The sequence below is a fragment of the Myotis yumanensis genome, unplaced genomic scaffold (genome assembly GCF_028538775.1).
Source record: "Myotis yumanensis isolate MYYU_CA2020_CCGP unplaced genomic scaffold, mMyoYum1.0.hap1 SCAF_6, whole genome shotgun sequence".
NCBI lineage: Eukaryota > Metazoa > Chordata > Mammalia > Chiroptera > Vespertilionidae > Myotis > Myotis yumanensis.
This window is the reverse complement of record NW_027223757.1, coordinates 91,115,770-91,140,834: the sequence shown is the minus strand read 5'-3', so window position 1 is coordinate 91,140,834 and position 25,065 is coordinate 91,115,770. Positions and strand designations below refer to the sequence as shown.

The following is a 25,065-nucleotide window of genomic DNA, read 5'->3' as shown; positions in this document are numbered from 1 at the left end:
GACTTGACTCCAAGTTGGTATGTGTTGTCTCTCTTCCATATGCTCATTACTCTCATCTCTTCTTTTAGGTCCTTCCTCAATACTTTCTTTTCTAAAAAGCACCATGAAAATCAGGAAATTTGAATCTGAGGCACTCAACTTAGATCATTCCAGTGAGCCCACTGAGCTGATTTATTGTCTGGGACAAGCAAGGCTCTTTTTTTAATGGAAAAGTTAAAACATATACAAAAATAGAGTATAATGAAAACCATGTATCCACCAAACCTTCAACAATGGTCAATTCTTGGCCAGTCTTGTTTCACCCATGCACCCACTCCCCTCCCACTCCATGTTATTTTGAAGCAAATCCAAAGACATGATCATTTCATCAGTAGATATTTCAGAATGTATCTTTAAAAGAAGACCCTATTTTAATGTAACTACAATATCATCATCATGCGTAAGAAATAATGGTTCTTTAACAGAATCAAATATCCAGCCAGTATTCACGTTTCCCTGCTTATCTCCTGAGTGGTTGCTGTGGTGGAGGGCCTCTCAGATGATCTGAAATGGCTAATTGGTTTTCATGCCCTTGTGTGATCCCCACCCCTTAAGTGTGGGATGGATTTATAAGTTGCTTCTGATAAGTAGAATACAACAAAAAATGATAGGATATCACTTTTGATTTAGGTTGCAAGAAGACTGTGGCTTCTGTCTTGGTCGGTCTCTCTCTCTCTCTCTCTCTCTCTCTCTCTCTCTCATTCAGGTCACCAGCCACCAGAGTTGACTTCAAGGGTGTGACTGATGCAATCACATAGAGCCCTGGGCTTAGAAGCTTCCACACTTGGCTTCATGCCTTACTCTGACCATCTTGAAATTCTGAATAATTTTTGAACTAGGGGCTCTGCATTTCATTTTGCATTGGGTCCCATACAAGTAGTTGGTCCTGCCAGCTGTCATCTTGCGAGGACACTCAAGCAGCCACATGGCAAGAAAACCAGGCCTGTCAGCAAACACATTGGTGGAAACTGACCCTCCAGCCTCAGTAGAGCCTTGAGGTGACTGACACCTTGACTGGAACCTCATGAGAGACATTGAGCCAGAAGTATAGTGGGTTTGGGGTTTGGGGGTGATCTTAAAGAAATCATTTGCTATTATATGTTGTGCTTTCTTTTACAATCTTTGTGTTTACATTGGGGCTCAAATACGAACTTCACATTGATTGATAGATTTCTGAAGTCTCCTGTAATTTATAGGTTGCCCTTCCACATTTTTTTCTAAGCAAGGCTCTATTGATTGCAAGAAACAGTAAACCTGCTCAGATTAGCTTAAGCAAAACAGAAAATGTATTAAAAGAGTACAAAGGGCAGCTGAGCCACACGAGAGACTGGAACCAGAACTAAAAAGCCACCAGGATTCAAGGAAGCTACTTCCCCTTCTCTCTGTCTCCAGGTTTGCCTGGTCTCCTGTCTTTGTTTCCAGTTTGGGGCTATAATGGACTATACTGCTATGAATATTTTTATACACAGGTCTCCTGGTACATAGATGTATAAGTTCCTTGAGAGAATATATCCTGCACCATAGCTGCAGGGGCATTTTCCAGAAAATGCCAAACTGTTTTCTAAATGGTTGCACATTGCACTCCCACCAGCATTGAATGACAGTTCCCATTGTCTGCCTCTGTATTAGCACATGATACTGTCAGATTTTTAATTTTTAATGTGTATGAGCTAGTGTATAATTTATTTTAATTTCAATTTTCACTTCATTGACTGCCAATAATGTTGATTAATTTCATTGTTCCTTACAGATTTGTAGGAGTATATATGTTACAGATTGTCATTTGTTGGGTATATTGTTACAAATATCTCTCCCATTCTGTGGTTCGCTTTTCAATCTTCATGGTGTCTTGGAATGAACAGTTCCTAACTTTTACTTAATTCAATCTTTTATTTAACTCAATTTGTCTTTTCCTTTTAGGCTAGTGAAAATTTGTTGTTGTTTTTTTACAAGACTGCTTTTATTCTTTTTTTTTAATCCTCACCCAAGGATATTTTTCCATTGATTTTTAGGGAGAGTGTGAGAGAGAGGGAAAGACAGAGAGAAACATCGATGTGAGAGAAACACATTGATTGGTTGCCTCCTGCATGAGCCCAGTCCAGGGCCCACATCGGGGAGGAACCTGCAACCAAGGTACGTGCCCTTGACCAGAACAGAAACTGGGACACTTTGGCCAACACTCTATCCACTGAGCCAAACTGGCCAGGGCCCAAAAAATGTTTATTGCTTTACCTTTAACATTTAGATCTTTAATCTGCCAGGTATAGATTTTTGTGTATGGTGGGAGATAGAAGTCTGTCTTTTCACACCAGAGTCCAATTGTTTCACACAATTTATGAAAAAGTCTGTTTCTATTGCGACACATATGATATAAACCAGGCAACTTATATATGTGTAACTCTTTTCTGTTCCATTGGCCTAATTGTCTCTCTCTGAAAAACCACACTGTCTTAATTACTTTTTTAGTAATTAATTTAGTAATAGTTTTGATAATTAATTTAGTAATCCCCATTTTTATTGACAAATATAATATACACATAGAAAGTGCATTAAAATAGGTGTTGAGCTTAATAAATATTTATAAAACAAACACCCATGTTACCACCATCCAGGTCTTTGATCACAACTCCATTTCTTCCCACACAGGTATTTGTTATTTTGACTTTTGTGATAATAGTCTCTTAGCTTTCTTTATGGTTTTAGCACCTGTGTACATATTTCTTAACAATGTAGTTTAGTAAAATAGTGAATGCTTTCCTCCTAAGGTCAGGAACAAGGCAAGAATTCCTAGTCTCACCATTCCTATTCAACATAGTACTGGAAGTTTTAACCAACACAATAAACAAGAAAAAGTAAAAAAAAAAAACCAAAAAAAAACCCCGCCCATTTGGAATAGAAAGAGAGAAACACAACTGTTTATATTCACAGACAACATGATTGTCAATGTAGTCAATTCTAGGAAATCTACAAAAGATTCTTAGAACTGTCCAGCTGGCATGGCTCAGTTGTTGAGCATCAACCTATGAACCAGGAGGTCATAGTTCGATTCTCTGTCAGGGCACATGCCTGGTGTTGTAGGCTCGATCTCCAGTGTGGGGTGTGCAGGAGGCAGCCAATCAATGATTCTCTCTCATCATTAATGTTTCTCTCTTTTCTTCTCCCTACCTCTCTGAAATCAATAAAAAGCTATTTTTTAAAAAAGTTTCTTAGAACTACTAAGTGAATTGCAGGATATAAGGTGAACACATAAATACCAACTACATTTCTATATACAAACAATGAACAACTGGAAACCAAAATTGTTTTTAATTATCATATATAACATCTCCTCAAAAATGAAATAGGTATAAATCTAACAAAATATGTATAAGATCTGTATGCTGAAAACTATAAATGCTAATGAAAGAAGTCAAAGAAGACCTAAATAAATGAAGAGACATACTGTGGTCATGGATTGGAAACTCAACATAATTATCTGCAAAGTGATCTATGAATTTAATGCAACAGCTATCAAAATCTCTCAGTAGAATTTTGTGTGTGGATATAGACAAAATGTTTATATGGAAGAATAGCTAAAACAATTTTGAAAAAAGAACAAAGTTGGAGGAATCACTCTATCCAATTGTAAGACTAACTATAAAGACACAATAATTAAGACATGACATTGGCAAAGGATAGACACATAGATCAATAGAACAGAATAGAGAGTCCAGAAATAGACCCACAAAAACATGGCTATATGATCTTTGACAAAAGTGCAAAAACAATTCAATGGAGAATAGTCTTCTTTAAAAATAATGCTGAAAATGCAACAAAAAATAATCTTGACCTATGTTTCTCATGTTATACAAAGATCAACTAAAGATGGATCATAGATCTTAATGTAAAAAATAAACTATAAGACTTAGAAGAAAACATAGGAGAAACATTTTGTGACCTCGATTTAGGTGAATAGTTCCAATATAAGATAGAAAAAGCACAATCTGTAAAAGAAAAAAAATGGACTTTATCAAAATTAAAACCTTTTGCTCTGTGAAATAAACTGTCAAGAATGAAAAGATAAGCTACAGACTGAACGTATTTGCAAATCACATATCTAGAAAGAACTTGAATCCAGAATATATAAAGAATCCTCAAAATTTAACAATAAGAAAACCAAAATTCCAATTTTAAAAATGGGCAAAGGACTTGAACAGGTATTTCAACAAAGAGAATATGAGGGCAGCAAATAAGAACATAAAAAGATGTTTGACCTCATTAGCAATCAGGAAAATGCAAATTAAAACCATGATCATATAGCACTACAAACCTCTTAGAATGGTTAAAATAAAAGACACTAAAAACTAGGATTCATCAAAATAAAAAATGTTTCTCTTTAAATATTTTGTTAAGACAGGCTACAGGTCTGACCAGGTGGCTCAGTCAGTCAGAGCTTCATCCCTACACCAAAGATTGTGGGTTCGATTCCCAGACAGGGCTCGATCCATGCATGGAGGCAACTGATTGATGTTTCTCTCTCTCATTGAAGTTTCTCTCTCTCTTGCTCTCCCTTCCTCTCTCTCAAGTTAGTATAAACATATCCTCAGGTGAGAATTTAAACATACACTCACATACAAAAAAATGACAGGCTACAGACTGGAAGAAAATATTTGCAAAACACATTGACAGAGAACTAGTATCAAAAATCCTATCTAATCAAGAGGTAATATGCAAATTGACCATCACTCCAACACACAAGATGGCCGCCCCCATGTGGACACAAGATGGCCAGCAGGGGAGGGCAGTTGGGGGCGATCAGGTGAGCAGAGGAGGGCAGTTGGGAAGGCCCAGGCCTGCAGGGAGGGCAGTTTGGGGCAACTGGGCCAGCAGAGGAGGGCAGTTGGGGGAGACCAGGCCGGCAGGAGAGGGCAGTTAGGGGTGACCAGGCTGGCAGGGTAGGGCAGTTAGGCGTCGATCAAGCTGGCAGGGGAGTGATTAGGGCAGCGGTTCTCAACATGTGGGTTGCAACCCCTTTGGCCATCAAACGACCCTTTCATAGGGGTTGCCTAAGACCATCCTGCATATCAGATATTTACATTATGATTCATAACAGTAGCAACATTACAGTTATGAAGTAGCAACGAAAATAATTTTATGGTTGGGTCACAACATGAGGAACTGTATTTAAAGGGCCAGAAGGTTGAGAACCACTGGGTTAGGGGGTGTTCAGGCTGGCAGGCAGAAGCGGTTAGGGGAAATCAGGCAGGCAGGTAGGTGAGTGGTTGGGAGCCAGCAGTCCTGGATTGTGAGAGGGATTTCTGACTTCCTGTTTAGGCCAGATCCCAGTAGGATTTGGCCTAAACGAGCAGTCGGACATCCCTCGAGGGGTCCCAGATTGGACAGGTTGTAGGCTGGGCTGAGGGACACACACCCCCTGCACAAATTTCGTGCACCGGGCCTCTAGTATATAAATAATTCTCAAAAATTAATAGTGAAAATGCAAACAATCCCATTAGAACCTGAGCAAAATACAAGAAGAGCCATTTATTAAAATATATAGATAGAAAATTCCCATATGAAAAGTTGTTCAACATCCGTAGCCATTAGGGAAATGCAAACTGAAACCACAGTGAGATCTCACTACAAGCTATCAGAATGACTAAAGTAAAAAGTAGTGACAACACCAAATGCTGGTGAGGATGCAGAGCCTCCAGATCCCTCACAGATTGCTGGTAGGAATATCAAATGACACAACCACTCTAGAGAACAGCTTGGTATGTCCTTAAAAAATTAAACATGCGAGAGAAACCAAGATGGCGGCATAGGTAAACACGGGAGTTTGCTGCCTCGAACAACTACTTCAAAAATACAACTAAAAGACGGAACGGACATCATCCAGAACCACAGGAAAGCTGGCTGAGTGGATGTTCTACAACTAGGAGGAAAGAGAAAAGCATACCGAGGCTCAGAGGAGGCACAGTGCTGAAGTAAAATACTAAGGTGCGGAGGTGCATGCGGAGCGGGCTGGCTGCTGAGGGCGCGGTTGTCGTTTTCAATCGGGAGGGAGTCTCAGGCTCTGAGCTCCAGTTCCGGGCGAGTCTCTTAGGGACCCAGACTCATATGGGAGAAGCGGGACTGTCTGGCATCGCTCAGAACCCTAGGGCAGCTTTCTCTCCGTGGGACTTGCAGCGACTACTGGGACACTGAGAAGCAGAGCCTCTGAGGGCAAGACTGAGAGCAGCCATAATTGCTAACCCCACCCTGTTGATCCCGTGAGACCCGCCCTGCCCAAACCCTGCAGGGAGGCTTTTGCTGGATAGCCTCAGGCAAAGGCTAGATTAGCACCTCCCTAGAGATCCAGGAGCCAGGAAGCCCAGAGGTCAGAGTGGGACCATCCAGCTTGCAGTTCCGTGGAACCATAAAAGACACACTCAGGGGGCAGACTCAGTGAGCACCAAAGCCCTATTGAAGCAAGTCTAGCCCCAGAGGGGTGTCTCCAGCACAGAAGTTCTCCCACCGCAGACACAGCTGATTCTCACAGCCAATTGGCCTGGAGGTCAATTCCTCCTAGTGATAACTACAACAATCAAGGCTTAACCACAACAAGACTGTGCACAAAGCCCACAAGGGGGTGCACCAAGAGTGTCTACCTCAGGTAATTAGGACACTTAGCACAGAAAGGCACTCTATCGACACAGCGAAGCATAAAAAATGCGAGTCAAAGAAACAGGACACAAACGACAGAATTGGAGGAAAGCAAACTGTTGGATATAGAGTTCAAAACCACACTTTTAAGATCTTTAAAGAACTGTTTAGAAGCCGCCGATAAATTGAGTAAGGCCCTCGAAAGGACTGGTGAGACCGCCGATAAATGTAGTGAGAGTCTCAAAAAGACTGGTAAGACCGCTGATAAATGTAGTGAGATCCTCAAGAAATCTAATGAGACCCTCGATGTTGTGATAAAGGACCAACTAGAAATTAAGCATACACTGACTGAAATAAAGAATATTATACAGACTCCCAACAGCAGACCAGAGGTTCGCAAGGATCAAGTCAAAGATTTGAAATACGAAGAAGCAAAAAACACCCAACCGGAAAAGCAAAATGAAAAAAGAATCCGAAAATATGAAGATAGTGTAAGGAGCCTCTAGGACAGCTTCAAGCGTACCAACATCCGAATTATAGGGGTGCCAGAAGATGAGAGAGAGCAAGATATTGAAAACCTATTTGAAGAAATAATGACAGAAAACTTCCCCTACTTGGTGAAAGGAATAGACTTACAAGTCCAGGAAGCGCAGAGAACCCCAAACAAAAGGAATCCAAAGAGGAACACACCAAGACACATCATAATTAAAATGCCAAGAGCAAAAGACAAAGAGAGAATCCTAAAAGCAGCAAGAGAAAGAAAATCAGTTACCTACAAGGGAATACCCATACGACTGTCAGCTGATTTCTCAACAGAAACTTTGCAGGCCAGAAGGGAGTGGCAAGAAATATTCAAAGTGATGAATACCAAGAACCTACAACCAAGACTACTTTATCCAGCAAAGCTATCATTCAGAAGTGAAGGCCAGATAAAGAGCTTCACAGATAAGAAAAAGCTAAAGGAGTTCATCACCACCAAACCAGTATTATATGAAATGCTGAAAGGTATCCTGTAAGAAGAGGAAGAAGAAGAAAAAGGTAAAGATACAAATTATGAACAACAAATACACATCTATCAACAAGTGAATCTAAAAATCAAGTGAATAAATAATCCGATGAATTGGTGATTGTAATAGAATCAGGGACATAGAAAGGGAATGGACTGACTATTCTTGGGGGCGGGGGAGAAAGGAGTGTGGGGGTGAGTGAAGAGATTAGACAACAATCGTGCACCTATGGATGAGGACAGTGGGTGGGGAGTGAGGGCAGAGGGTGGGGTTGGAACTGGGTGGAGGGGAGTTATGGTGGGAAAAAAGAGTAACTAATGTAATAATCTGAACAATAAAGATTTAATAAAAAAAAAAATTAAACATGCAACTACCCTACATTCCAATAATTACACTCCTGGATATTTATCCCAGAGAAATGAGGACTATGATCACTAACCCACACACAAATGTCCATAGCAGCTGTATTTGTAACAGCCAAAAGCTGCAAACAATTCCAATGTCCTACGAGGGTGAATGTTTAAACCAACTGTGGTACATCCATACCATGGAATACTACTTGGCAAGAAACAAAACAAAATGGGAATAAACTGTGGATACACACAACTGCCTAGATCAGTGGTTCTCAACCTGTGAGTCGCGACCCCTTTGGGGGTCGAACGACCCTTTCACAGGGGTGGCCTAAGACCATCGGAAAACACATATATAATTACATATTGTTTTTGTGATTAATCAGTATGCTTTAATTATGTTCAATTTGTAACAATGAAATTGGGGGTCACCACAACGTGAGGAACTGTATTAAAGGGTCGCGGCATTAGGAAGGTTGAGAACCACTGGCCTAGATGAATCTCCAGAGACTTAAGATGTTGAAAAAGCCAATCCCAAAGGTTTGCATATGTATGACTAGTGTTTGCTAGAACCTGAGGAGGGAATGGGGACAGGAGGCAATTGGGGGTGATCACTGAAGGGCAACAAGAGGGATCCCTGTGGAGGTGGAAATGTTCTGTATTTTTATTGTGTCAACCCCAATAACCTGGTTGTAAGATTGAACTATAGTTTTGCAAGTTGTTACCATTGGGGAAAGTGGGTGAAGGATACAGGGATTGCTCTGTAATTTCTTACAAGTGCATTTAAATCTGTAATTATCTTAAGTAGACAGTCTAATGAAGAAATACTAACAATATCAAGTGCTGACAAGAGTGTGGAGGAACTAGAATTCTCATACATTGCTGGTGGAGATGTAAAATGGTAGGTACAGCCACTCTGGAAAAACAGTTTGGCAGTTTCCTATCATGTTAAATATACACTCTACCAGCCCGAGCCAGTTTGGCTCAGTGGATAGAGTGTCGACCTGCAGACTGAAGAGTCCCAGATTCAATTCTGGTCCAGGGCACATGCTTGTAGGCTGAATCCCCTAGGGGGTGTGCAGGAGGCATCCAATCAATGATTCTCTCTCATCATTGATGTTTCTATCTCTCTCTCCCTCTCTCATGTATGTATGTATGTGTGTGTATACACACACACACACACACACACACACACACACACACATACACTTTACCATATGACCAACAATACCACTCCTGGGCATTTAATACCTGAGAGAAATGAAACCATGTTCACACAAAAATCTGTACATAACTGTTCATAGCAACTTTATGTGTGACGGCCAAAAACTGGAAACAAATTGTCCATCAACAAGTGAATGGATAAACCCACTGTGGTACAGCCATACAGTGAAATATTTCTCAGCAATGACAAGGGACAAAGTATTGATGCACATAACCATTTGCAATAATTTCAAAAACCTAATGCCGAACTAGATGAGTCCATTGATACAATAGTCTCAAAAAGACAGGACTTGGTGATTGAGAACATGTCGGTGATTGCAGGGGTTAGAGGTAAGGGGAGGATATGACTAAAAAGGGATGGCACAGCAGAGATTTGGGGCTGATGGAACTGTTATGTATCTTGATTGTGGTGGGGGTTACATAAATCTACATATGTGTTTAAATTCACAAAACTTACACCAAAAGGAAAAAAGCCCATGTTACCGTAGGATAATTTTTTTAAAAAGGATCCCTTTCCTCAACTAACAGCTCTGTGTCAGAAAGCTACCCCTTGGCCCTTTGTTGGTCTCTTCTGTGCTAGGCACAGCCTGTACAGTTAGTCACAAGCTTCAATCCTGCCTGGTTGAAGAACAGAGAAACAGAGGTGTTTAAAGTCTGTGTAGGGATCTGTGAACCACCGCGAGTAAAAGATTAACAAAATCCTTTCCTTTTCTCTGTAGATAAATTTGATCTTGGGTTAACTTTCCATGTGTGTGTCTGTGTTTTTTTTTTTAAACCTGATAACAGTGGAATGTCAGCTGTGTTACCAGCCAACACTGGTTATATAATAAAAATGAGCCTGATTCACCCTGGCCGGTGTTGCATAATGGTTAGAGTGTTGTCCTGGTCAAGGGCACACACCTGGGTTGCAGGTTTGATCCCTGGCCCGGGTTGGATGCATGTGGGAGGCAACCAATTGATGTATCTCTCTCACATTGATCTGTGTGTGTCTCTATCTCTCTCTCTCTCTCCCCCCCCCCCCGCCCCCACCTCCTTACCCTCCCTTCCACTCTCTCTAAGAATCAGGGAGAAAAAAATATCCTCCAGTGAGGATTAACAACAACAACAAAAATGAAAATGTAAGATGAGCCTGATTAGTATACTCCGTCTGGACCAAGAAGACTGAACAAAAGAGAATATCCAGTGGGAAGCCCTAGCTTCGGCTTCTCTGAGCACAGTGATCTTATAACTGGGCATGGCACCTGTGGGACCCTGGAAGCAAGAGTTAAAGAAAATGGCAAGAGAGGTTGGTTCCTATTTGGGAAATGAGGCTTCTAAGCCCAGCGAGCTCCCTATCCATCTGCAGGATCTTATCTTCAATCTGGACTGCCATTCAGAAGACCAAAGAGTCGCCCCTGGACTGTGTGCGTGACTCGGTGAAGAGGTGCTCGCATGCTATGCTTCATACCCTTCACTTTTCTAAGTGAAACCAATGCCATGAGGTCTATTGTAGTCATGTGAGTATGAAATGACTAGTTAAGCAAAATATGGCCATGAATGGGCCTTGCAGATACTCTTGGAGTATTCAGGGTCCCAAACTACACTGAGTCTTTTGGAACCATCCTGAGTTACACATCTGGCAGGTAAGGTAAGTCTGTGGGTGAAAAGGCTTCGTATCTTCCTTACCTTGGGGAATCTGCACAAGGCCAACACTTATACCTGCAAGTAAGTCTCCAAGAAGCCATTCCTTGAATCGATACAAACACATCCACTCTAGGAAGGGAAAGATTGTAATCATGCAATTCAGGAACCTGTCCCATGAGCAGCTGTGAGAAAGAAGAACAGAGACTTGGTTAGTTCTCCAAAGAAGAAGCCCACATAGCCAAGAAAAGGCACGGCACATAATTCTTCCCACACGGCAGAGTTCCTTATTCGCACTGTCAACACTTTGATATACTGGACTGGATCATCCTTGGTCAGGCTGTCCTATGCATTATAGGAGGTTTAGCAACATCGCACTAGATGCCCCTCTCCCGGGTGTGACACCCAAAAGTGTCCCCAGACATTGCCAAATGTTCCCTGGGAGACAAAATCGCCTCCAGTTGAGAGCCATTATTATACATATAACAAAATCTAAGCCTTATAAGTCCAGAGTATAAATCAAGTCTGTGTTTTTATTGGATGTTTAAAAAGATATAAACTTACCAAGTTTCCAGTGGAAAATGGACTGTTATTGATTTCTTTTGATAAGGACAGCTTTTTGATATGGTGGTGGGGGGGCAATTAACACATTCACATCATTCCCATATACTAAATTTTTACGAACACTAACTCTATGTGACTTTGACCTATAATATGTAGAAATGTATAGAAAATACAGAATGTGAAGTTACCATACTTAGGGAGTTAGCCATGTAAATAAAAAGCAGTAAAATAAAGACTGTTATCCTTTAATCCAGTAGATATCAACCAGAAGTAATTCTGTTCCCCAGGGGGCATTTTGCCATGTCTGGACACATTTTTTATTATCATCATGGGCATCGAGTGGGTAGATGCAAGGGATGCTGCTAAACACCCTAAAATGTACAGAACAGCTCTTTATAAGAAACAATTGTCTGGTCCAAAATGTCAATGATACTGAAATTGAGAAAACCTATTTTAACCTTTAGATCATCTAAAACAGAAGAATGACCACCATCAATCAATTGCTCAGTAAAACTAGTTTGGTTTTACATGGTTTTCTGCTACTTACATTTTAGTATGGGCTGAAAGCAAAGAGTATGAAGATTTTTCATGCATGAGCTGTAGTTGGATAACTGGGATTTGACTGTGGCACGGCTAACATGTATGCTCAGAAGAGAAGTAATTTAACTAACGTATGTTTGACTCTCACAACTTCATGAGCATTACTATCCCTAAGGGCCAAACAGGTGTAAGTGACTTTCCCAAGGTCACAGTAGTAAGTGTGAGCAGCGCTGGGGCTAGAAACCAGGTCTCCTGATTCCTCGTTCAGTGTTCTGTCCACTCGATTGCTGCCACATTTCCTATCGACAGCTGTCAAATTCTGCTCAGGAGCCAAGAGCAAGACCATTGGTTTGAAAGGAGCATCATATTGCTATTTATATGAGAGTCCCTGGGTGTTAGGCAGGTGCTCTGTCCTTCTATGGAGGTGCGTAAAGCATGGCACTGGGACAATCTGTTTCTTCTCCAAGTCCAGTCTGCCCTCCTCTCCTCCTCTCCATGTGCCACTTGGCAAAAGACTAGCTACAATTGGCAAAGTCATCAACGCTCTTTCGCATGGCAAAACAAAATGAAGAGGGAATAATGAGGATCTAAAACTGAAGAAAATCAAGGAGGGTGTTACAGGAATAGACATTGAAATTGTAGCTAAGACATCTTAAAAATGAGGAATGAAAGTCAATGTGACAGCAAATGGGAGATTTTGACAAGGAAGGGTGTGTTTGCAGTTGCTAACTAAGAGGGAGAAAATGGGAAGAGAGATTAGATTTGCTGCAGAAAGGAAGAGATGGAGTTAAAAGATTGTTAGGTGTTGGTTTTTTTGTTTTGTTTTGTTTAACTAAAAACCTCCACTATACAGTTCTTTTTATTTGCGTGGTGATTTACAAATACTTTTTAAACTCTCCCAATTGAGAAACCTTTAGCCTCCTCATCAAAAAAACAAGAGAGACGGGGAGAGCACAAATAAATAAAAACAGAAATGAAAAAAAAGGGTTACAACCAACACCACAGAAATACAAAGGATGATGAGAATACTATGGACAATTATATGCCAACAAATTGGACGACTTAAAAGAAATGGATACATTTCTAGAAACATACAAGCTTCCAAGACTGAACCAGGAAGAAAGAGAAAATCTAAACAGACCAATTACTAGCAATGAAATGGAAGCAGTAATAATAAAAAAAAAAAAACCTTCCAAGAAACAAAAGTGTAGAACCAGACAGCTTCACTGGTGAATTCTACCAAACATTTAAAGAAGAATAATACCTATTCTTCTCAAACTATTACCAAAAATATTGAAGAGGAAGAAACACTTCCAAATTCATTCTACATGGCCAGCATTAACCTGTCACCAAAAAGAAGAAGAAGAAGAGGGAGGAGGAAGAGGAGGAGGAGGAGGAGGAGGAGGAGGAGGAGGAGGAGGAGGAGAAAAGAAAGAAAATTACCAGCCAATATCCCTGATAAATAGACATGAAAATTCTCAACAAAACACTAGAAAACTGAATTCAACAATACATTAAAAAGATTATATACCATGATCAAGTGAGATCTAACCCAGGGATGCAAGGATGGCTCAATATCTATAAACAATTAATGTTATACATTACATCAACAAAAGCAAGGACGAAATCATGTAATCATCTCTATAGATGCATAAAAAGCATTCAACAAAATTCAGCATCACTTATGACAAAAACTCTTAACAAAGTGGATATAGAGGAAACTTACCTTAACATAATAAAGGCCATATATGACATACCCACACCTAACATCATACTAATGGTGAAAAGCTGAAAGCTTCTGCTCCAAGATCAGGAACAAGACAAGGATGCCTGCTCTCATCACTGTTATTCAATATAGTATTGGAAGTCCTAGTCACAGCAGACAACAAAAAGATATAAAAGGCATCAAAATTGGAAAGGAAGAAGTAAAACTGTCACTATTTGCAGATGACATAATACTATATAGAGAGGACCCTAAAGACTCTACCAAAAAAATAGAATTAATAAATAAATTCAGTAGAGTAATAGGATACAAAATTAATATCCAAAAATCTGTGGTATTTCTATATAGTAATAACAAATTACCAGAAGAAATTAAGAAAACAATCCCATTTGTATTTGCATCAAAAAGGATAAAATCGAATAAATTTAACCAAGGAGGTGAAGACCCATACTCTAAAAACTATAAAACATTGAAGAGGACACACAAAAAAATGGAAGGCTGTATCATGCTCATGGATTAGAAGGATTAATATCTTTAAAATGTCCTAAAATAATCTACAGATTTAGTGCAATCTCTATTAAAATATCAATAGCATTCTTCTCAGAACTAGAACAAATAATCCCAAAATTTATATGGAGCCATAAAATACCATGTATAATCAGAGTAATCTTGAGAAAGAAGAAAGTTTGTGGTATCATTCTTCCTGATTTGCCATAATAATCAAAACAGTATAGTACTGGTACAAAAATAGACACACAGATCAATGAAACAGAATAGAGAGCCCAGATATAAACCCTCATTTATATGGTCAATTAATCTATGAAAGGAGGCAAGAATATACAATGCAGAAATTATATAGGTACAGTAAAACCTTGGTATATAACTAGTTTGGGCAAAGGGATGTCTGTTAAAGCCAAAAGTCTGTTATGTAATAAAGTAGGTTTTCCAAATGTGTATGTTAAGAAATTGACAAATTATGCCTGACATATGAACCAGGAGGTCATGGTTTGATTCCCAGTCAGGGCACATGTCCAAGTTTCAAGCTCAGTCCCCAGTGCGGGGGAAGTGGCGGGGGGGCATGCAGGAGGCAGCCGATCAATGATTCTCTCTCATCATTGATGTTTCTATCTCTTTCTCCCTCTCCCTTGAAGCCTCTCTGAAATTAATAAAACATAAATCTAAGCAAATAAACAAACAAAAATCTGCCACAGAAAGTCACGCCATGGAAAAACAGAATCAATTACCACTCTGGAAGCGGTGTGATCACACGCTGACTAATCATTCACCAAACACTGCTTACAAGTGGTGACTCTTGAATTTAAATATGTAGACTATAGTTGCTGATATGTCATATTTATTTATGTCGGTGAAATTACTACAGTGTTTTTTCAACATATGGCCTATTTGCTAAAATTTGTTTAAAATAAAAGTGAATTAATAACAAAATATAGCCCTAGCCCGTTTGGCTCAGTGGATAGAGCACTGGCCTGTAGACCAAAGGGTCCTAGGTTCGATTCCAGTCAAGGGCATGTACTTGGTTGTAGGTTCCTCCCCAGCCTGAACCCTGGTTGGGGCTCATGCAGGAGGCAATCAATCAATGTGTTTCTCTCACATCGATGTTTCCTTCTGTCTTTGCCTCTCTCTTCCACTCTCCCTAAAAATCAATAAAAAAAATCCTTGGGCGAGGTTTAAAAAAACAAAAACCTCTTAATAAGTATAAGCAAAACTAATCACCAACTTACACCATACACAAAAACAAACTCAAAATGGCTAAAGAACTTAAATGTAAGACGGGAAACCATAAAAATCCTACAAGACTCCATAGGCAGCAAAATTGCAGACATATGTCGTAGCAATATCTTTATAGACATAGATCCTAGGGCAAGAGAGACTAAGGAGAAAATAAACAAATGGGAGTACATCAAAATAAAAAGCTTCTACACAGTGAAAGAAACCATCAACAAAGCAATAAGAAAGCCCACTGCATGGGAGAACATATTTGCCAATGTTATCTCCGATAAGGGTTTAATCTCCAACAATAACAGGGAACTCATACAACTTAACAAAAGGAAGATAAACAATCCAATCAAAAAATGAGCAAAGGACCTAAATAGACACTTTCAAAAGAGGACATACAGAAAGCCCAGAGACATATGAAAACATGCTCAAAGTCACTAATCATCCGAGAGATGCAAATCAAAACAACAATGAGGTATCATCTTACACCTGTCAGAACGGCTATCATCAACAAATCAACAAATGACAAGTGCTCGAGAGGATGCGGAGAAAAAGGAACCTTCCTTTACTGCTGGTGGGAATGCAGACTGGTGCAGCCACTGTGGAAAACAGTATGGCATTTCCTCAAAAATTTAAAAATGGAACTGCCATTTGACCCAGTAATACCACTTCTAGGAATATATCCCAAGAAAACAGAAACACCAATCAGAAAGGATATATGCACCCCTATGTTCATAGCAGCACAATTTACCATAGCTAAGATTTGGAAACAGCCTAAATGTCCATCAGCAGATGAGTGGATTAGAAAACTATGGTACATCTACACAATGGAACACTACGCTGCTATTAAATAGAATGAATTCTTACCATTTGCAGTAGCATGGAGGGAACTGGAGAGCATTATGCTAAGTGAAGTAAGCCAGGCAGTGAAAGAAAAATACCACATGATCTCACTCATTTATAGATAATAAAGAACATTATAACCCGATAAACAAAAAGATAGTTACAGAGGCAGAGAAGCATCGAACAGACTGTCAAATTACAGTGGGAAGGCTGGGGAGTGTTGTGGGGAGGGGTAAGAGATCAACCGAAGGACTTGTATGTATGCATATAAGCATAACCAATGGACACAAGACATTGGAGGGGTGGGGTGAGGGCATGTGCCGGTGGGTAGGGGAGGTCAGGGGAAGGTCAATGGGGGAAAAAGGAGGCATATGTACTACTATTTGTAATACTTTAAACAATAAAATACAATTAAAAAATAAGTATAAGCAAATCTTGTTTAAAGCATTTTTAAATTAATAGGGTGTTAATTTTCACATATGACATACAGACTGGAAATTTTATCTGTTAAATGGAGGTTCACAAAATTGAGGTTTTATTGTAATAAACCCTTTGACATCAGTCTTAGTAATATATGTTTTGATGTGTCCCCTTGGGCAAGTGCAACTAAAGGAAAAAATTAACAAATGGGACTACGTCAAACTAAAAAGCTTCTGTACCATGAAGGAAGCCATCAGCAAAATGAAGACAATCTACTGAATGAGAAAAGATACGAATTCCCAAATGATATAGCCAATAAGGGGTTAATATTCAAAATGTATGAAGAACTCATACAACTTAATAACACAAAAAAAACCTACAATTGATCAAAAATGGACAAAGGAGCCCTAGTCAGTATGGCTCAATTGGTTGGAACATCGTCCTGTGCACCAAAGGGTTGTGGGTTTGATTCCTGGTCAGGGCATGTACATGGGTTGTAGGTTTGATCCGCAGTCTGGGCATGTAAGGGAGGCAGCTGATTAATGTTTCCATCAATGTTTCTCTGTCTCTCTCTCTTCTTCTTCCTCTCCCTTCCTCTCTCTCTCAAATCAATTAAAGCATATTGTTGGGTGGTGATTTAAAAAAAAAATGAACAGAGGACATAAAAAGACATTTCTCCAAAGAAGACATACAGATGGCCAACAGACATATGAAAAGATGCTTGACATCACTAATCATCAGGGAAATGCAAGTCAAAACCACAGTGAGACACCACTTCATACCAGTTAGAATAGATATTATCAAAAAGTCAACAAATAACAAGCGTTGGTGGGATGTGGAGAAAAGGGAATCCTGTGCACTGTTAGTGGAACTATAAGTTGGTGCAGCCATGAAAAACAGTATCGAGGTTCCTCTAAAAACTAAAAATAGAAATACCATATGACCCAGCAATTCCACCTCTGGGTGTTTATCTGAAGAAAACAAACAAACAAAACATTCAAAAAGATATATGTAATCGTATGTTCATTGCAGCATTATTTACAACTAGAGGCCCAGTGTACGAAATTCATGAACGGGTTGGGTCCCTAGGCCTGGCCAGTGATCAGGGCCAATCAGGTTCCCCACCTCCCCGCCTCTCCCCCTCCTTCCTCACCACTTGCGTTCGCTGCCACCCACCCCTAGTTCTCTGTTTTAGCCTGGGGGCCTGGCCCTGATCAGGTGATCAGGGCCTGCCAGCTGGGGGGAGAGACCAGGAGGTTGGCCAGCAGCCTCCATCGGCAATCGGGGCCTGTGGGCTGGGGGCAGCTCCTGCGTTGAGTGTCTGCCCCCTGGTGGTCAGTGCACATCAAAGTGACCGGTTGTTCCAGTTGTTTCATTGTAGGAGTTTCTTAGGCTTTTATATATATATAGATAGCCATGATGGACACAACCTAGGTGTCCATTGATAGAGGAATGGATAAAGACATGATGTAATGGACTATTACTCAGATATATAAAAAAATGAGATCCTGCCATTTGTGACAATATGGATGGCAACATTGTATTATGCTAAGTGAAATAAGTCAGACAGAGAAAGGCAAATACCACATGATTTCACCTGTATGTAGAATCTAAAAAACCCCACACAGAAACAAACAAACAAAACAAAACAAAAACAGACTCACAGAAACAGAGGCAAACTGATCGTTGCCAGAGGGGAGGTGACTAGAGGGGTGGGTGAAAAAGGTGAAGGGGAATATCTATATATATAAAAGCCTGAGCGACGGTTCAACCATTTGACTGTTCAACTGTTCAACCAGTAGCTATGACGTGCAATGACCACCAGGGGGTAGACGCTCAACGCATAGGCATGGAAACATGGAACAGACTGATGAATCTCAGGGGGAAGGAGGGAGAGGGGAGGGCGGGAAGAGATTAACCAAAGATCTGATATGCATACTAGAGGCCCGGTGCACAATCATTCGTGCACTGGTGGGGTCCCTTGTCCTGGCCTTCGGGGATTGGGCAGAAATCGGCAGTCTGACATCCCCCGAGGGGTCCCGGATTGTGAGAGGGTGCAGGCCAGGCTGAGGGACTCCACTGGTGTACGAATCCTGGGGCCTCTAGTAGTCAATAATACTGTGGTAACGTTTCCTGGGGACTTAGTAAGGTATCTAAATGTCAAATCACTATGTTGTACACTGGAAACTAATATAATACTGTATACCAACTATAATAAGAAAAATGAGTAAATCCTCACAATCACCTTATGAAGTAGGTGCTATTACCATCACCATTTAAGGAAATTGAGGAAACTGAGGCACAGTTGGGTTGGATAGCTTACCTAAGGTCACACAGCTGGGAAGCAGCAGAACTGGGATTCAAAACCAGGCAATCCGGCTTCTCAGTCTTACTCTTAACCACAGTGCCTTTCAGGTTAAAATTCAGAAGTGGATATAACTGTGTGTTTAGAAGTAGGGACTAAGAACTGCTATAAAAGCCCATGCGAGGCAGAACTGGTCCGATTTAAATGTCCAAGGCCTGGGCAGGGGGAGGAGAGTTAGAACCTGCTTAGGATGAGGGATAAGTCAGGAAAAGACTATCCTTTTATAGGGACAAAGCCAAAGTGGCCCCCAAATGCTCTCTTTAACATATTCTGACCCATCATGGAGCAGAGAAAATGAGAGTAGTGGTGTAAGACTGGGAGGGGCATCCAAGACCGCAACTTGCAAAAGGCAGGATATGGATAAAGGAGAATGCCTCAGAGAGGAGGAAGTCTGCAAGAGGGCTGTGTGGAGGCCTTCCTCATTTGTCACACAACACATGCCAATTGTGGGTGATAAATCCAGAGTGTGAGTAGGGCAGCTTGAGTAATTAGGGTTAATATCATGGTGTAGGTCACAAAAAAAGGGTTCCTAACCATAGGTCTATGGACCCCCTGAGACTCTAGATAAAATTCATGGGATATGTGAATTTAGAAGAAAATATATCATTATACTTACTAACTTCCTAATTGAAATTGAGCACTTCTTTCAAATTATGAATGTTAACAACAAACCAGAGTAGTATAGCAGAACTTGATTTTGTCACCAATAGAAATCACAAACATTTTCATATTACATTAAAATTGCTGCAGATATATTAAAGTATCATTTATATTCATCACTACTTTGAAATTATGATAGCTACTAGGTCCACATTATTAAATAACATAATTTGGGGGTTTTTCATAGTTTGATAAACTGTGTTTAGAAAAACTGGTTTCCTTTAAAATTTTACTAGAGGCCTGATGCATGAAATTCATGCAAGAATAGACCTTCCTTCCCCTGGCTTCCGGCACCAGCTTCCCTCTGGCACCTAGGACCCGGGCTTCCCTCATAGCCCTGGCTTCGTCCGGAAGGTCATCTGGAAGGATGTCTGGTCTAATTAGCATATTATGCTTTTATTATTACAAATGTATTTTATGCATTGAAAAAAACTCTGACCAAGACCGTTCAATGGGAAAAGAACAGTATCTTCAATAAATGGTGCTGGGAAAATAAGATATCCACATAGCTAGGAATAAAGTTGGACCCTTACTTTACACCTTACAAAATTAACTCAAAATTATTGGATCAAGGGTCTAAATTTAAGAGCTGAAACTATAAAACTCCTAGAAGAACATATAGGGGGAAATCTTCATGATCTTGGATTTTACAACAATTTCTTACGTATGACACCAAAGTCACAGGCAACAAAAGAAAAAATAGATAAATTGAATTTCATTAAAATTAAAAACTGTTGTACACCAAAGGACACAACAGAGAAAAAAGACAACCTACAGAATGGAAGAAAATATTTGCAAATTACATATCTGATAAGGGTTTGACATTCAGAACATATAAAGAACTCCTACAACTCAACAACAGAAGAAAAACAATCTAATTTTTAAAAGGGCAAAGGAAGTAAGTAGACATTTCTCTAAAGAAGGTACACAAATGACCAAGAAGCACATGAAAAGATGTTCATCATATTTAGTTATGATGAAATGGTAAAACAAACAAACAAGCAAAACCCACAGTGAGATACCACTTCACACCTACTAGGATGTCGATAATTTTTTAAATGATAGATAACAAATGTTGGAGAGGATATAGAGACACTAGAATATTTCTACATTGCTGGTGTGAATGTACAATGGTGTAGCTGCTGTAAAAATGTCTGGCAGTTCCTCAAAAAATTAAACATAGAATTACCACATGATCCAACAATGCTACTCCTAGGTACATACCTAAAAGAATTGACAACAGGGACTCAACAGAGACTCCAATGCCAATATTCATGGCAGCATTATTCACAATAACCAAAACATAGAAACCACCTAAGTGACCACCAACAGATGAATGGATAAACAAAATGTGCTGTCTACATATAATGGCATATTATTGGCCATAAAATGAAGTACTCATTCGTGCTACAACATGGACAAGCCTCAAAAACACTATGATAAGTGAAATAAACCAGACATGAAAGACAAGTATTTTGTGGTTCCACTTAAATGAAATATCAAGAAAAGGCAATTCATAGAGACAGAAAGCAGAAGAGAGGTTACCAGGGCTGGGGGAGGGGAAAGTGGGGAGTTATTGCTTCACAGGTACAGAGTTTCTGTTTAGGTGATGAAAAGTTTTGGAAACAGATAGTGGTGATGGTTACACAATATTGTGAATGTCACGAATGCTGATTTGTACACTTAAAAATAGTTAAAACAGCTAATTTAGTGTTATCTACTTATATAAAAACCATGGGTGGTGTTCATCGCATCCATAAGAAGCACCGCGACCAAGTGGAAGGAAGTCAGTCCTGCAGGGGTTGTCTTGGCAATGGCTGTACCCTCCCCCAAGCTGTTTCCCGGAGCTGTTTCCTATAAGGGCGGGGTTTGAGGCAGGAACCCGCCCTCAGAGTGTGGAGGCAGATCTTTCTAAAATGTGCCGCGTGCCAGCACGGCCAGGGGTGAACCTGAGTGGGGGCGGCTGAAAGGCTTAGAAAAGACAGACAAGAGAATGAAAGCCGGGTCTCAGTGGGACACTGATTCTCTGAGAGACAGCAACCATGCCCACAGCCATGCCTTTAATTTATAGCAGATGCTACGAGGCAAAGTAAGGGTGTGACCAAGATGTTTACAACATTCTCCTGGGTTTCAATCCTACTCAACTACATGCACCTGAACTCTATCAAGCCTACATCACTCAGGCACGTGGGGCCACGCGTTTGGACCATAGGTTCAAGCTTACAACTATAGCTGTTGGCTATAATTGTGCTGGGAGGGCCCTGCCCTCCTAACTGGGACTTGCACGTGGCAATGAGAGGATCATGCCCTCTCACCAGTGCAAGGCTTGAACCTGTCCAAAACACTGTAGTGGCTCCCCACAATAAAGTTTTAATTCTGTTTCTTTGTTACTGATGTTGTGGCCCCACCCCATAACAAAGAAACAATTTCCAGAGGATGAGGCCCAGGAATCAGGATTTTAAAAAGATTCCCAGGCGATTCTAATGTGCAGCCAAGGTTGAGAACCACTGCTATAGATAATATTAAAAATATATCTAAACGTGCAATTCTTTGTCCAAAAAATGAGCATGTTCAAAAATTAAATGAAGAAAATTCGGATATACTCGATGGAGATTTTCACACATATTTGAGTGATGATTCCATTCATTCCACAGATGATGCTGAAAAGGAAAATTTTCCCATCGAATTTCTTAATAGTATTACTCCTTCGGGAATGCCGTGTCATAAATTAAAATTGAAAGTGGGTGCAATCATCATGCTATTGAGAAATCTCAATAGTAAATGGGGTCTTTGTACCAGATTTATTATCAAAAGATTACGACCTAACATTACCAAAGCTGAAGTATTAACAGGATCTGCAGAGGGAGAGGCTGTTCTGATTCCAAGAATTAATTTGTCCTCATCTGACACTGCCTCCCATTTAAATTGATTCGACGACGGTTTCCCATGATCCCAGCATTTGTGATGACTATTAATAAATCACAAGGACAAACTCTAGACAAAGTAGGCGTATTCCTACCTGAACCCGTTTTTGCTTTCTCTCGAGTTTGAAGAGCATGTGATGTTACAGTTAAAGTTCTAAGTACTTCATCACAAGGGAAATTAGTCAAGCACTCTGAAAGTGTTTTCACTCTTAATGTGGTGTACAGGGAGATATTAGAATAAGATTAATCACTTTATCAGTCATTGTTTGCATCACTGTTGTTTGTATATCATGTTTTTGTTGTTTTCATATCATGTTTTTGTTGTTTTCATATCATGTTTTGTCATTTTTATATCATGCCTCTGTTGTTGTTATATCCTTTTGTTACTGTTTATTTATTAATAAATTTATATATTATTTTCATATACATTTTACTAATTTCCTTTCATCTTTCACACGCCTATTATAGAGAAAGGGCAAATAGCAATATTAAAATATCTCTGCTAATTAATTCCCTTTTTTAAAAAAAATATATTTTATTGATTTTTTACAGAGAGGAAGGGAGAGGGGTAGAGAATTAGAAACATTGATGAGAGAGAAACATCAATCAGCTGCCTCCTGCATACTCCCCACTGGGGATGTGCCCGCAACCAAGGTACATGCCCTTGACCGGAATCGAACCCAGGACCCTTGAGTCCGCAGGCCGATGCTCTATCCACTGAGCCAAACCGGTTAGGGCAATTAATTCCCTTTTAATGTGCATAAATTTCGTGCACTGGACTACTAGTATGTTTTATATCACAATAAAAAAAAAGAGTAAAAAGAAATTATGCAGAGGTTCATAAGCTTTACCAGATTGCTAAAAGTTTCACAGCACAGAAACAGGTGAGGCGCCTCTGAACTGCAGAGCCTGCATGGTCACAGTGGGTATCACAGGAGGTGGGTCCCATGTTGATGACCACAAGTACTGCATGGGCACAGCTGGGTATGAGTTTAGAAGGATGTCATTCTCTGTCACTAATTAGTCCATCATGGTTGCTTTTGGTTGTTGTTGTTAAGAGACTGGTAATGGTGGTCAATCAAACAATGGATTTACTAAATATCATCCCTAGATGCTGTGGGGGACATCCAAGAAGTTTACAATCAAGAAGGTGCTACAAGCCCTAGGTTTGGCTCAGTGGATAGAGCACCAGCCTGCAGACTGTAGGGTCCCGGGTTCGGTTTCAGTCAGGGACATATGCCTGGGTAGCAGGCTCAATCCCCACTACAGTGCATGTGGGAGGCAGCCAATCAATGATTCTCTGTCATCATTGATGTTTCTCTCTCTCCCTCTCCCTTCCTCTCTGAAATAAATAAAAGAATATTTTTTAAAAAGAAGATGCTACAAGACAAAGCACACACACACACCAAAAAAAAAACAAAAAAATAACCTGAAGAGGAATCACCCTGTAAACTAAGGGTTCTGATGCCAGGGATTCAGAGGAGGTAGACAGAAATGGGCACCAAAAGGAGTCAAATAGGGGTATGGTGCTGTCAGCTTGGTGGCAGGTAAATGACCACACACACGCACCTGCACTGGATATGGTGTTGGAAGGTGGTGATGTCAATGTCCAAGTTACCAGAGGAGGCAGACTTCCTTCTGTAATCCTGTTGAAAGGTCTCCTCGTTGTACACATCTCGCTTGACATCATACGAGCAAGAATAATCCCTGTATCTAGAGTCGAAATCCTGATAGCTCCTTGGTGGCTGCATCATTCCTGGACAGGTGGAAACAGACCAAACAGAAAACAATTTTTAAAATATAGACCCCTTTAGTAAAATTTCCATAGAATGATACCTTACATTTGCATAACACATTGCAGTATTATAAAGCTTCCTCATGTGTTTTATAATTTCATACTCACAACTAGCCTATAAAGAATGTAAAGTGAGAATCAGTCTCATTTTGGAGAAACCAAAGCCCAGAAGTTTAAACAGACTTGACTGTTAAATAATTAGAGTCAGGACTGGAACCCAGGTGTCCTGCTAGGAAGCCCAGTTTTCTTTATATTCGGTTATGTTGTAGGGAAATGAATATGAGGTAAAAGTCAGTATAACCACCAATTTTCACTAAACATGCTAAGGTTAAGTGGTCAGTCAATACAGTGTCTACCTCCTTGATGGGGATAGCGCACCTATCATTATCCCTTTACCTTTCCTGTTCTTCCTAGCAACTGCTTATCTATTTGACCATTGTCTGATTCCCATACTAAAATGTTAGTCTAAGAGGTGGGACTTTGACTGTTCATGGCTGTATTCTCAGAGCCCAGAATAGTGCCTGACCTCAACAAATGTTTCTGAAATGACTACGTAGTATCCAGTTAGCGGCATCATGGTGTAGCAGAAAAAGCACTGCACAGGTTCTCAGGAGAATGGGCTTCTGGCCC

General features: G+C 40.2%; 1 protein-coding gene across 1 annotated transcript in view; it reads right to left on the bottom strand.

Moving 5' to 3' along the window:
* Positions 1–24,391, bottom strand: part of SLC26A8 (solute carrier family 26 member 8) — a 92,557-nt gene extending 68,166 nt beyond the window's left edge. Inside the window, exons 1-2 of the mRNA XM_070418694.1 lie at positions 24,210–24,391; positions 10,910–11,049 (exon numbers count right to left, since the gene is read on the bottom strand). Coding sequence (XP_070274795.1) covers positions 10,910–11,049; positions 24,210–24,391 — 322 coding nt within the window. The remainder of the gene's footprint in view (positions 1–10,909; positions 11,050–24,209) is intronic.
* Positions 24,392–25,065: the final 674 nt, after the last annotated feature.